The 15397-nt window shown below is 36.1% G+C and overlaps 1 protein-coding gene across 1 annotated transcript; it reads right to left on the reverse strand.

The window, feature by feature from the left end:
* Window positions 1-3756: 3756 nt before the first annotated feature.
* Window positions 3757-12335, reverse strand: LOC127877026 (uncharacterized). Its single transcript, XM_052422608.1, has 4 exons — window positions 12278-12335; window positions 10131-10221; window positions 6237-6388; window positions 3757-5000 (listed from the first exon to the last, which is right to left on the reverse strand). The coding sequence occupies exons 1-4, from the start codon at window positions 12333-12335 to the stop codon at window positions 4222-4224; spliced, it is 1080 nt and encodes a 359-aa protein (XP_052278568.1). The 3' UTR covers window positions 3757-4221.
* Window positions 12336-15397: the final 3062 nt, after the last annotated feature.

The raw sequence follows: 15397 nt of genomic DNA on the forward strand, positions 1-15397 counted from the left end.
AACATCTAACAAACATCCAATGCACAGTTGTGCATTTCTATTTTTAACATCTGATTAACAACCAATGAACAGCTGTGCATTTCTATTTAAACATCTGCCGAATACCCGATGCGCAGCTATACATTTCTATTTTAAACATCTGATGAACACCCAATGCTAAGCTGTGAATTTTAATTTTAAACATATGACGAACATCCAATTCAGAGCGATGCGTTTCTATTTTAACATCTGATGAACACTCAATGCACAGCAGTGCATTTAAATTGTAACCATCTGACGAACACCTAATGCACAGCTATGCATTTCTAATTTAAACATCTGACGAACACCCAATGCACAGCTGTGCATTTCTTTTTTAATTATCTGATGAACACCCAATGCACAGCTGTGCATTTTTATTTTTAAGATCCGACGAACATCCAATGCACATCTGTACATTTCTATTTTAAACATCAGATTAACACCCAATGCACAGCTGTGCATTTCTAAACATCTGATTAACACCCTATGCATAGCTGTGCATTTCTATTTTAAACATATGACAAACACCTAATGCACAGCTATGCATTTATATATTAAAAATATGACGAACACACAATGCACAGCTATGTATTTTTATATATTCAACATCTGATGAACAACCAATGCACAGCTGTGCATTTAAATTGTGAACATCTGACGAACACCCAATGCACAGCTATGCATTTCTAATTTAAACATCTGACGAACACCCAATGCACACCTGTGCATTTCTTTTTTAAATATCTGATTAACACCCAATCCACAGCTGTGCATTTGTATTTTAAACATCCGACGAACATCCAATGCACAGCAGTACATTTCTATTTTAAACATCTGATTAAAACCCAATGCACAGCTGTGCATTTCTACTTTAAACTTCTGCCGTACACCCGATGTGCAGCTATGCATTTATATATTAAACATCTGATAAACACCCAATGCATAGCTGTGCATTAAAATTGTAAACATCTTAAGGACACCCAATGCACAGCTATGCATTTCTAATTTAAACATCTGACGAACACCCAATGCACAGCTGTGCATTTCTTTTTTAAACATCTGATGAACACCCAATGCACAGCTGTGCATTTGTATTTTAACATCTGACGAACATCCAATGCACAGCTGTGCATTTGTATTTTAACATCTGACGAACATCCAACGCACAGTTGTGCATTTCTATTTTAAACATCTGATTAACACCCAATGCACAGCTGTGCATTTCTATTTAAACATCTGCCGAATACCCGATGTGCAGCTTAAAATTTCTATTTTAAACATTTGATGAACACCCAATGCTAAGCTGTGAATTTTAATTTCAAACATATTACGAACATCTAATGCAGAGCGTTGCGTTTCTTTTTTAACATCTGACGGACACCCAATACACAGCTATGCATTTATATATTAAACATCTGATGAACACCCAATGCACAGCTGTGCATTTGTATTTTAAACATCTGATTAAAACCCAACGCACTGCTGTGCATTTCTATTTTAAACATCTGCCGAATACCCTATTGATAGCTGTGCATTTCTGTTTTAATCATCTGACGAACACCTAATGCACAGCTATGCATTTATATATTAAGCATCTGACGAACACCCAATGCACAGCTATGTATTTATATATTGAACATCTGATGAACACTCAATGCACAGCTGTACATTTAAATTGTAAACATCTGACGAACACCTTATGCACAACTATGCATTTCAAATTTAAACATCTGACGAACACCAAATGCACAGTTGTGCATTTCTTTTTTTAAACATCTGATGAACAGCCAATGCACAGCTGTGCATTTGTATTTTTTAAACATCTGACGAACATCCAATGCACAGCTGTGCATTTCAATTTTAACATCTGATTAACACCAATGTACAGCTGTGCATTTCTGATTTAAACATCTGATGAACACTCAATGCACAGCTGTGCATTTAAATTGTAAACATCTGACGAACACCCAATGCACAGCTATGCATTTCTATTTTAAACGTCTGACGAACACCCAATGCACAGCTGTGCATTTCTATTTTAAAAATCTGATTAACACCCAATGCACAGCTGTACATTTCAATTTAAAACTTCTGCCGAACACCCGATGCGCAGCTATGCATTTCTATTTTAAACATCTGATGAACACCCAAAGCACAGCTGTGTTTTTCTATTTTTAAAAACTGATTATCACCCAATGCACGGCTATGCGTTTCTATTTTAACAACTGACGAACACACAATGAACAGCTATGCATTTGTATTTCAAAAATCTTACGAACACCCAATGCACAGCTTTGCGTTTCTATTTTAACATCTGACGAACACCCAATGCACAGCTATGCATTTATTTATTAAACATCTGATGAACACCCAATGAACAGCTGTGCATTTAAATGGTAAACATCTGACGAACACCTTATGCTCAGCTATGCATTTCTATATATTAAACTTCTGCCGAACAACCGATGCGCAGCTATACATTTCTATTTTAAACATCTAAAGTACAAATGCACAGCTGTGCATATCTGTTTAAAACATCTGACGAACACCCAATGCACAGCTGTGCATTTAAATTTTAAACATCTGACGAACACCCAATGCACAACTTTGCGTTTCTATTTTAACATCTGACGGACACCCAATGCACAGCTATGTATTTCTGTTTTAAACATCTGATAAACACCCAATGAATAGCTATGCATTTATATATTAAACATCTGACGGACATCCAATGCACAGCTATTCATTTATATATTAAACCTCTGATGGACACCCAATGCAGAGCTGTGCAATTGTGTTTTGAACATCTGACGAACATCCAATGCACAGCTGTGCATTTGTATTTTAAACATCTGACGAACACCCAATGCACAGCTGTGCATTTCTATTTTAACATCTGATTAACACCCTATGCACCGCTGTGCATTTCTGTTTTAAACATCTGATAAACACCCAATGCACAGCTGTGCATTTGTATTTTAAACATATGACGAATACCCAATGCACAGCTTTGCGTTTCTATTTTAACATCTGACGAACACCCAATGCACAGCTATTCATTTATATATTAAACATCTGATGAACAACCAATGCACAGCTGTGCATTTAAATTGTAAACATCTGACGAACACCTAATGCACCGCTATGCATTTCTAATTTAAAAATCTGACGAACACCCAATGCGCAGCTGTGAATTTCTTTTTTAAATATCTGATGAACACCCAATGCACAGCGGTGCATTTGTATTTTAAACATCCGATGAACATTCAATGCACATCTGTACATTTCTATTTTAAACATCTGATTAACACCCAATGCACAGCTGTGCATTTCTGTTTTAAACATCTGATTAACACCCAATGCACAGCTGTGCATTTCTGTTTTAAACATCTGATGAACAGCTAACATCTAACAGCCAACTTCACATACCTCTTTCGAAGAACGAGGCCCATGCCATCTTTGTTTGGCGTACATCAGTTCAACTTAGAATACATGTATCCGAACATGCATAGATTATTGAGATGGTTACAATAGATACATTTATGCATATGCATATATATGGCACAATTATAAACGTAAATACATGTATTTATTGATAAATTGTATAAGCAATTAGTAATTTAAACAACCTAAGCAATAATTATTGCAATCGTTAAATGTTATGCTTCAACACATACAAAAAAAGAACAACAACGTAGCCACCATTTCCCAGCAATGGTGATAGGTTCAATCAAAGACTTATTGTTCACGAGCTTCCTTTTGTATTTTCATTTTGGAACAAAACAGACTGGAAATAATAAATATTCCTTCTTGCTTTGGCATTAGCCTCACGGCGAGATTGATAATTTCCAGACACACTGGACAAATGAGTCGCGTTCTGAGAAAACTGGGCATAATACTTGTGCGTAAAGTGTCGTCCCAGATAAGCCTGTGCAGTCTGCACAGGCTAATCAGGGACGACACTTTCTGCTTTTATGGTATATTCAGTTTAAAGAAAGTCCCTCCTTACCGAAAATCAAGTTTAGGCGGAAAGTATCGTCCCCGATTAGCCTGTGCGGACTGCTCAGGATAATCTGGGATGACACTTTACGCACATGCATTAAGCCCAGTTTTCTCAGAAGAAGTCTAAAATAAATAAGACACGCACGGGTTCTGAGATCAAACTTGCAATAAGAAATCATCTTAATTACATAGGCATGTTTAAACAATGTCCAGATGTTCGATGTCATCATCCTCTTCAATACTTCCGACACGTGCCAGGAGGAAGCCGGGTGGGCCCAGAGTGCGGCTCTGCCTGGACTCTGTACCCAAAGTACGTGATTGCGCAGTGGCATCTCTTCGATAATTCGCCGGGGGCATCCCTTCAATGCGCGTCGGAATGCGCGACGGTCGCAGTATCCTCAGCACAGTCTCCGCTCGAGATTCTACGCGTGGCTCGATTTCGTGCGTGCTCTCACTGCTCTGTGAATCACTGGGTGCTGTGGCAATGGCTGCAGCGTGGTCCTCGCGGGCACTTCCATGTCGGCCATTATTAATTACCATGTTAATGTCTGATAATGTTCCTTGATTCGTTTCGTTCCGGGATTCTTCGGATTCTTCGGCAGGCGGTGTTCTGATAAACCGCCGATGGTTTCGCCTATTCGACGGAATCTGGCCTAGCACAAACTCCGAATACGGCGGAGGCATGTCAACATTCGTTATTCCGGCGTTTCCATTGCGTCTGCTGCGGTGTTGTCTGGACTCGTATGAGCTTGGGTGTTGGCCGGACTGATATGTAATTGCTACCTCGCCGGGTACCATACCTTCATTATAGTCGGCCGCGCGGCTTGGGAATGGCGTAGCGCGGAAACGTCTATTGGCGGGAGCACGACCGGAAACGGTAGGTGGTCGGAAGTGAGATTCGGGCATTTCTTCGCTATACTCAGGGGGAGACAGTACGTACTCTGGTGGTTTAGGTGGTTCAAACACTCGACGGATGACTACAAAAAATAGTATGATGTCACAAATATCATCCATTTTGTAAGTCATTTTGCGAAAACGTACATTTAAAAAAAGTTTAAAGTCATGTTTCAATATAGTCACATATTATTATATCGGAAACAAAATAACCATGCTCTGTATAAATACTTATACATGAAATACATATGAGAATACTATGTGACGCCTCGTCTTCCGTTGACTATTGATATATTGGCTGTTTCATTTAAGTGATGTGGGTTGAAATCATATTATATGTGCTTATAATAGTATGTTTTGTGATTGTCATAGTATGCTGTGTGTTCGTTTAAGTATGCGTGTGTTTGTTGTACCATCCTGTGAGTTTATCTAACCTGATGTCCTTTTCCTTCGCATTGATGTAAGTTGGCGCTATTTTCATTCGGAACACTCGGTTCTTGTCAAAGGTCTGGTTACGTCATACGTATGGACCACCGTTCGTATATCCGTATTTCCGTGTGTCCGTGCGTCTGTCTGTGTGTCTTTATGTGTGTGTGCCTGGTTTGTTTGTCTGCCCGTCCGCCCATCACAAACGCACAGCATACCATGACAAACACACAGCATACCATCACAAACACACAGCAAACCATCACAAACACACAGCATACCATCACAAACACACAGCATGCCATCACAAACACACAACATGCCATCACTTACACACAGCATACTAAATCAAGCACACATAATACTATTTAAAGTACATATCCTCTGATTAAACCCACACCATTTTAATGAAACAGCCGGTATAACAATACCTGTACTAACTTAATATAACACAATCTTTCGCATTTGTTGACCGGTCCATTCGTAATGCAATGATATTTGGGACCGCTTTTAACTGGGAACTGTTTAAATTGGATCGGTTTCGAAAATGTACAATTTGAACTGGTTCTGCAAGTGGTTAAAACGGGCGCTGGTTTTACCTAGGAATTGTTTAAACTCACGCGATTAGACTCAGAACATTTGTGTCCAAAGGCTGGTTTAGGGGGTCATTTTTATGAAAACCTTTTTACGAGCCTCGTCCCGATAAAACTGGGCTAAATACCTGTCCAAACAGGCTAATCAGGGATGTCACTTTCCGCATAGGCTGGATTTCCGTTCAAAGAGTCTCATTTTAAACGAAAACTTCCGTAAAGCGGAATGTTTCGTCCCTGATGAGCTTGTACGGACTTTACGCACATGCATGAAGCCCACTTTTCACAGAACGCGACTTGTACCATTTTCTTGCTCCTGCAGTCTCAGCTGGCGCACTCTCGTCTGCTCCTTGTCCTTGCAGTGCTTGTAGATGCAGATCACGAGGGCAGCGATGACGGCGATTAGCACCAGCGCGCTTACAACGCACGCGACCACCAACACGCTCGTGGAGATTCTGAAAATACGTTCGGAATACACTAACATTACCCTCGTCGATTATTTGTATTTTTTATGTATATGAATCTTTTCCAATGTCGGAAACTCAAAAAGTGTCAACTTGAAACATGAAGTAAGGAGATCTCATTCGTGGAAGGGTCATGGCATAAGAATTATTACTTTAATAACATCACAGTAATTTGATCGAATAGAGATAACTAAAGAGGTATGATTTTGGAAAAGTCTTAGCTTCTGAATGCTGTGTCTTTGACATATTTTTTTCTAAATAGAATAGGCAGGTGTTGTAGATAACATGATTGCCTCCTCAAAATTATTTGCGAAAATTATTGACTTTAAGGTACTTGACCGTTTAGAGTCTGATCATTTTCCGGTGAACTGTCAAATAAACTTGGAACACATCAATAACCATCGCAAAGATATGAATAATCATAAAGAAGTAGCACGCGCAAATAAATATCAATCGTAACAACGATTTGCTTTCGCGTTCGTATAAATACGTTCTTCAATGAACATCCTTATATAGTTATGAATTTCATTTATACAAATAGAGTTGCTATTGACAAAATTAACGTTGTCAACTGCGAGGCAGGCAAAAATATGCTAGTATTACAACATTACAAACGATAATAACAGCAACTTTGGTCGGATTAACAATGTGATATTCTTAAAAAATACACATATGTACTTAAATTTCGAACTTCAAATTTATTATCTGATTTGAAGGAGTATAAGGATCGAATATATGAGTCGTGTTTTGAGAAAACTGGACATAATGCATGTGCGTAAAGTGTCGTCCCATATTAGCCTTTGCAGTCCGCACAGGCTTATCAGGGAAGACATTTTTCGCTTTTATGGTGTTTTTCGTTTAAAAAACGATAACACAGATACCATAAACGCTCATTTGCTTTCGTTAAATGCGCCTCTTACACTCGCAGAAGTCGAATTTCACTTTCGTACATTAAAAAATTATAAAAGCAATGGCATAGATGGAAAACCAGCAAAGTTTAAAATAAAAAAAAAATCTTTAAACAATATTAAACCTTTTTAGAATTAATTTTTAATCGATTTTTAATTTTGGTTATATTCATGAAACTTGGGTCCAATTTATAATTCTGGACCTATACATATTCTTGGAAACTATCTCTGTATCTCTTGTACTAATAAAATGTACAAAATAGTTATATGTATATTAAATAAACGATAACGTGAAGGGGCGGAATAAAAAAAATCAATTTGATGAATCCCCTGCAGGGATTTGGGCCGGCTATTCACCTACAGATATATGTGTTTTGCCTTCAGCCGATGGCTCAAAATATTTGTTAAGAAAGGCGGATAGATTATATTGCTTATATATTTATATGTAATGTTCCGAGCACTTCAAAGAAGGGGAACTAAAGGTAACTTAATTAACGTCCAAACAAAAAAATATGTACAGCTCATTCTATTCCTGTGTTTAAGTACATAGTACAGCTAATACTGCCGCGAAATATAGAAACACTTTTCAAATTACTGTACCTGAGGTTGTTGTTTTTTGTTGTTTTTGCCCTGTAAAATACGTACCCACCAGGTGGACAAGACCAGTTCTAATATATTTTCTCTATTTATAGATGTATTATCAGCAATGCTACGTGAAACGTGTGGATCTGGAAATTTTGTTTCAAATGAAATACCTTACATTGTATGCCTCATGTTTTCGGATGATATTCATGGCTGTGCTGAAACGGCCTTCAAAGTTCAACAACAATTAAACGTAAGTAATCAATTAAGCATTGATACGGTAGTAGATATTAATTCAGGTAAAATAAAACTTCAATAATTTTTTTTTAAACGGCGGACCTTTAATAAATTACGAGCTGTGGATATATCGTGGTACGAAAATTACACCAGATACACAGACATACAAACAGACAAACAGACAGACATATTCCTATTGGAGACTTTGGCGTGTGCGCCTAGCTACGGTGCAGAATGAAGCAGACATACTGTGAAATCCCCATCCCCCAAAAAAGATGTTTCATTCAGAGTTATATACCCCATACTTTCTTCTCACATCTTCCAATCATGGAACAGTTCACATACACAGAAGGGACAGCTACATGAACATTTATTACAAACATGAAACCATAGTTGTATTTGGGCAGGATCCGATAAGGATTCATTAACTACCCTAACACTATGTTAGACACAGCGGAATATATATATATATATATATATATATATGGGGTTTATTGTTTACACACAATTATCGTGGAACGCGGCGCACGATTAACTAAGCCCACACGCCCCAAAAAGCAATAATCTTAATCTATAGGTATAAAACGACTTTTTGAAACTTTCCTATTAAAGAGTTATCATAACAAATAGTGTGTACCGGCTCACAGGTATGGGGCTACGTATATGTAAATACATGTACCATTGAAACTGTCCAAAATAAATTTTATAAACGCCATTGCATGCTAGTAAAAATACAAATACAAATGTTGCCCGGCCGCCTGCCTTAATCTGTGATATATTTTGTAAATTCCATAACCTATTGGTGTAACCTGTTAATGATGCTTATAACTGATTAAACATACAATAATTGTTATGCAATGTGTTAATATCAATAGATAACCTGGGCGTTATTACTTGAAAACGAATGTAAAATACTTAATATTTATGTATGGTTTCGGGGTCGTTTGGATCTCCCAGGATGTTGACAACGTAGATTTATTTGCATACCACTTTCGTTTGCGTATAAATTGAATGAGTCACCCACAATTGGAACAATGACATAACAAATGTGTCTAGAGGTAACCATTATAAGAACTATCAGTCTCTACTTAACACCGAAAGGTATTTGTAGTTGGAAATTCCACTAAAATATTAGACAACCTTTGCCAAGTGTAGGTGCTCCAACCTCAAATTAAATATTGAAGTTGGTATGCAGTTGCATGTTGCATATAATTTGAGAATATGTAAATTTTGTTTTAACGAAAATAATACATATATTATTGATTGTGATTAACATGCATTCTTTCAATTTAGTTAATTGATGTTGACCTTAGGGAAGTTCTATATAACTGGTATATGGGTGGAAATACTGTACGTGACTTTGATAGTCTGATGAGCACAACAGATAATGGTTCACTATTGAAAGTATGTACGTAATTTCATCATCTTGAAAATAAACAATTTCACGTTTATATATTTTAAATTTAAGATGATGTGTTCGCAACTACAAACATATGTTATGTTTTGTTCAAAATGCTGTGTAATTTTGGCCAAAGGCATTTACTTACTTAATAAACTGAGTTGAGTTGAGTAATATTCCTTGTGATTAATGCTTAAAAGGTATGTCATGATTATAATATGCGGTACCAAGATGGCATTTGTATATATTTTTGAAACAAGCTCTTTAAATTGAACTACCAATGCCTTCTAACAAACTGGCATGATGGGCATTTCATGCACGAAAGTGAGGATTCTAGGTCATGCAGACTCAAGCTTTGGGTAACTAGAATGGCAAGTTTCAAACACAAATTTCACGATGATTGACGATTTAGTGGCAATATATAAAAATGGACTTTTTATCAACTTTTGGACAAGTGTGTGCATGTAAAAGAAAGGCAAAACTTAACATCGCGTGGTTAAAGAAAATAACACTTTTGCTTATGACATCAAAGTATGAAATTGTTGTGTCTCTTTTTGTATACCTCAAAATAAAACACTATTGAATGCGGTAGTAGCTGTATACTTACGCGCAGCAGTACGTGCCTAAGTCACTCCCGCAGCACCCATACTCGCACTGTATTGTCTGTAAACCCTTTGAACAAGTGGAACTCGTACATACTGAAAACAAAACACAAAAACACTGAGCAGTGTTCTGGGAAAAGCAGACTTCATTAATTAATCGGATATTCTCTAGGAAGAGACTTCCTTGAAACGATATATGCAATTAAAGCGGGAAGTAATATCCCTGATTAGCCAACAGTGTGCTCATTGTGTGGGATACACACGGAAAACAAACTACTTCATTCAGTGTGTTTTTGTTCGAAAAGGGAACTGTTACGTGAATCACTTTGGGATGCTGTCATTTACCAAAAGGGGTTTCAGTGTTTTATAAAATTAACACGAAAGACACCATTAGAACAAATCGTAACGTTGTTTGAAATGACGCTATCAACTACAGATGACAATCGCCTGAATAATCAATAAACAATCCTATTGCTGAGACTAGTTTGTTAGTTTGTGAGTGTGCTAATTATAAAATCGTCTCTCTATTGTTGTTTATATGCATGTACATATATTAATATACATATATTACTATCTATTGTATACATTAATGATGTAAATACTTGTTGTAAATGTGTTAAGCTCTCCATGAATGGAGGAAATAAAGAATCTATCTATCTGTGCGGACTTCAGAGCCTACGCTGGGACGACATTTTACGCAATTTGCATTAAGTCCCGTTGTTTTCAGAGCGCGGCTCAACAATACCTTTTAAAGTGAATCCGTTCTGGGCTTGATGAATTGTATAATGGTCTTCAAAAGTTTATTATGTCTTGACGAAACTCTATTGTATGAGTAATCAGACATGCGTTACAGCACTTTAAACGACCGATCATAAAGCACATACACTCTTAACTAGCATTGTTATATGCCGACAATGGCCCATTTAGGTAAGGCCGACACACATATTAGTTTGTAAATGATAGCCTTTGTGTACATGAGCTACTATACAATATAAACATTATGTCTTATTTTAACGGTGTTCCGTTAGGTCGATGCACTCGTTGTTTCGCATTATCGACCTCTGGATAACAAGGAACAGGACCGAAATCAAGATAAGATAACGAAAGTTCTATATACTTAAGATCGTAATAGTGAGCCTGATATAGCACTCTCGCATCCTAGTTTTTTACTTCCGAATAACAAGGGCGAGAACGCGACAACACTGTGCGAAGGCACGATATTGCCATGCGAGGTAAAATCAAGATGCGAGATTGCGAAACAACGAAGAGATATAACGAAATATATATTAAATTCTCACATCGTGTTATCGTGATCTCGCCGGAGCATAGGTCGGGTGCGGGGCATCGCGATATTAATTTTGCGATCCAGCCCTCCGGTTGTGCAGACGAGTCAGTTCAGATATGTCTATTTTATATAGCTATTATATTTTTATTATGTTAAGATCATACCATCCCTTATTTATATACATGATTTGTATGGGCTGCAACGGCCGTTACAAATACATGTAGACATAATGTCTTGTGCAGCCATTTCATAGAGCCACCCTTATCCGAGAAAAACAATGCATTTATTAAATTTAACAGCACATTAAATTTAACAGCGTTGAATGGCCTCGAACAATGTGAAACTATTGAGGATGTACGATGGAAATGAATTTCGAAAATGTTTTATACATTGTTGGCTCATCAATCTTTATGAAAACGAAATTATGCCGGCTAGTTACACTGCGGTCTATGCTGTAGTGACAACAGATAATGTACCTTCATTTCCGACGATGGGAACCACGACGCGATTTTAAAATCCTGATTAAGTATTGTTGTTTCTCACACCGCGAGGTTGCGAAATTATTGTGCGATATGGCGATATCACGATTCGAGCTTGCGATGATATCATTCGAGATTGCTATAGTAATACCGTTTTCTGAAATAGTGTCTTCGCAACTTTGAGCTTTGGAAAACAAGGGCGATTTCTTGAGATCGAGATGCGAAGACACGATATTACGATGCTTTATCGCGATCTCACATCGAGATATCGGGTTTTCGCATTGCGTCCTGGTGTTCTCGCATCGTGATTTGCTCCGCCGTATCGTTGCCTCGCGCTCTTGCCTCGTAATCAAAAGGGCGAAAATGCAGCCTTTATAGCGCCACTTACGGCACACCGTACTATTAGGAATAGTGAACTTGTTTCCCGTAAGTAGAGCGGGTGGCATTAATTGAACTGTTTTCTCTATGTCCTACCAAGATATATAAAGGAAGAAGTGTAACACTAAATTAAAACGTATAAATACATTTAATGTTCGTGTACAACAACTTTCCATTTGACCTGTGTATAAATGCATTGCATATATTTTATTTAGACACATATGACTGTTGTGGTAGAATCAATGTTTACACTCTATAAGTGTGATCATTAAAGTATCGCGCGGTCTAGAGTTATGGCGGAAAACTTGCTAAACAACTCTGGGGATGACCTTTTTATCGGGTTAGATGCCCAACAAAAATACAGACGTCGGGACATGGAATTGAATTGAATTTACCCGTTTGTAATCTGAGTGTTGATCATCGCTCTAGCCGGACATGCTATATGTTTCCAGACAATGACCTATAGGCACTAATGTATTGATTTTCATATTTAGCACACTTCAATCCATGAGTGAGAACCAGCCTAAAATACTAGCATGTTGTTTAAGTCTTATTTAAAGTTCCCTTTAACACATTTTATTAAAAGGAAAAATGGTATAATGTAAGCATTGGAAAACATTATTATAAAAAAAAAACATAATTTCTTTTATACGTAATAATAAAATATGACATTTATGCAGTGAAAAACAGCAGTGAAAATAAACAAATTGTTATTTTCACCGGTAAAAGTAACACATTTTCGGAATAACTTTTTCTATCTTCAGATTATCATGTAAAGATTTATTATGTATTTATATATATTTTTATAATCACGAGTGAATTAAAATCGGTATTCCACCGAATCCAACATTTTTTTAATGCTTTTTTTCACCGTTTATTTACATTGTAAAAGAGTTTAACTAGATAATTTCGCTGGAATAATGACGTCATTTTGTGTATTGAAATGAATTGAGGCACGCCACGGGAGAAAGGGTAACTTTTCAGCGAAAGGGAAACAGCTGCTAATTATTTTCTTGAAAAAGGGGCATAAAAGGAAAAGAAAGTTTGTTCATGTCAGTGTAAGATCCTTTGTTATTTCTCTCGTGATCATTGAAAAATAATATTGTCTATGATCACTCGTGAAATAACAAACGATATTACACTGACATGATAAAATATCCTCTATATATTTAAACTATTCATGCAAACAATGAAAAATGATAGCGACCCACTGATTATAAATACTTTTTAGCCTCGTCAGTGAAAACCGGGGTAATGCTTGTACGTAAAGTGTCGACCCAGCTTAGCCTGTGCAGTCTACACAGGCTAGCCAGGTCGACGCTTTCCTATTCCATGGTAGTTTTTCGTTTAATGGAGTTTCTTCTTAGCGAAAATCCAGTTTAAGCGGAAAGTGTCGCACCTGATTTACATGTGACTACTTGGAAGATAAATATGGTAAATACACTTAGCGCACATGCATTAAACCCCGTTTTCCAAAAGCGAGGCTCATATGTCATGTCGTTTATTATAGAATTCTTCGGTAATCTTGTAATAATAATTCATAAAACTTAATTGTGTGATGTCCATGAAACATTTAATGCTTTCTACACATTAAAAATAACACATTCATTGCATTCATTTATACTTAAAATATTCATTTTAAGCCACACATTGTAAAATAAAAATATTTACCTTTAAATAAAGGAAATAATATTACACATATATTGCAAATATATTTTAACTCCATCTCAATCAGATAGAATCCATTTAGTTATAACATTTATTTGCATAATTGTATCCTTCTTAATATTTTTGTTTATATTTTGACGCCATTTATAACAAGAGTTGGCTCATCAACGTTTTCTTATAACTTAATAATTGGCAGTGATTAACTTTGTTCTACGAGGTTTAAAATAACATTAAACGCATCAGTGGTTTTCTTAAATCTTTTGAACTAAAACAAAAGAAATGGTCGTCACAAAACAATTATATCGACATTTGATACTACTTTATGACGCGGAATGATATAAACGGGTTTGCATATATCGATTGACCGACCAACGATCCTTCAAAACAAACAAACAAATAATGCAACGGTCGATTATCGTTTCGGCCGATTTTGAGCACGGCAATAATAATTATTATGTCTGTTTTAAAGCAAAGCTTATTTTCACCCGTTTTTCTAAGTCGAAACTGACAATAACAGATATAAGTTGTTCAATGCATACCTTCAAGCACCGATCGACCAGGGACTTTTATTTGGCTTTAAAGGGACCGTCAACCAGATTGACGAAAAAAAGAAAAGTTCTAAGATACCGTATTTTTTTACAATTATTAGTTTATATTGATTAAAATATCACGACTGGTTTATGACATTACTTAAAAAAAGTTCTTATTTTCAGCATATTCGGTAATAAAATTTCGCGATGTGAAATCGAAAGTACATCGCGAAAATAGGTGATTTACCGATAAACACACTATAAATAACGCAAGTAGACTGATCATTATAATTATATATATATATATATATATATATATATATATATATATATATATATATATATATATATATAATATACAATTCATTACGCATGCACAATTTGCATTCCTAGGTTTACCACGTTAAGATGATGATCAATCTATTTGCGTTATTTATAGTTAACTGGTAGTTTCCTGGTACACATACCCAGTACAATTTTATTACCGAATACACTAAAAAATGAAAATTTAACAACTTGTTCAAATAACATAATATACCAGTTGTGATATTTTAATCAATATAAACTATGGTGGCACTAAGGTGACAGTACCTGTCTAAAAAAGACAAGAAAACAGAAATTGTGTTTTCCGTTCCGAAAAAAAGACAGAAAAACAGATATTGTGTTTTTTGCTCCAAAAATAAAAAAGACAGGAAAACAGATATTGTGTTTTTCGCTCAAAAAAAGACAGGAAAACAGAAATTGTGTTTTCCGTTCCCAAAAAAAAGCAGAAAACACAATTTCTGTTTTCCTGTCTTTTTATATAAATAAATAAAAAAATAATATATATATATATATATATATATATATATATATATATATATATATATATATATATATATATATATATATATATATATATTGTAGGGCCCAGCTCTATAGGGCTTGTAATT

The sequence above is a fragment of the Dreissena polymorpha genome, chromosome 4 (assembly GCF_020536995.1).
Source record: "Dreissena polymorpha isolate Duluth1 chromosome 4, UMN_Dpol_1.0, whole genome shotgun sequence".
Classification (NCBI taxonomy): domain Eukaryota; kingdom Metazoa; phylum Mollusca; class Bivalvia; order Myida; family Dreissenidae; genus Dreissena; species Dreissena polymorpha.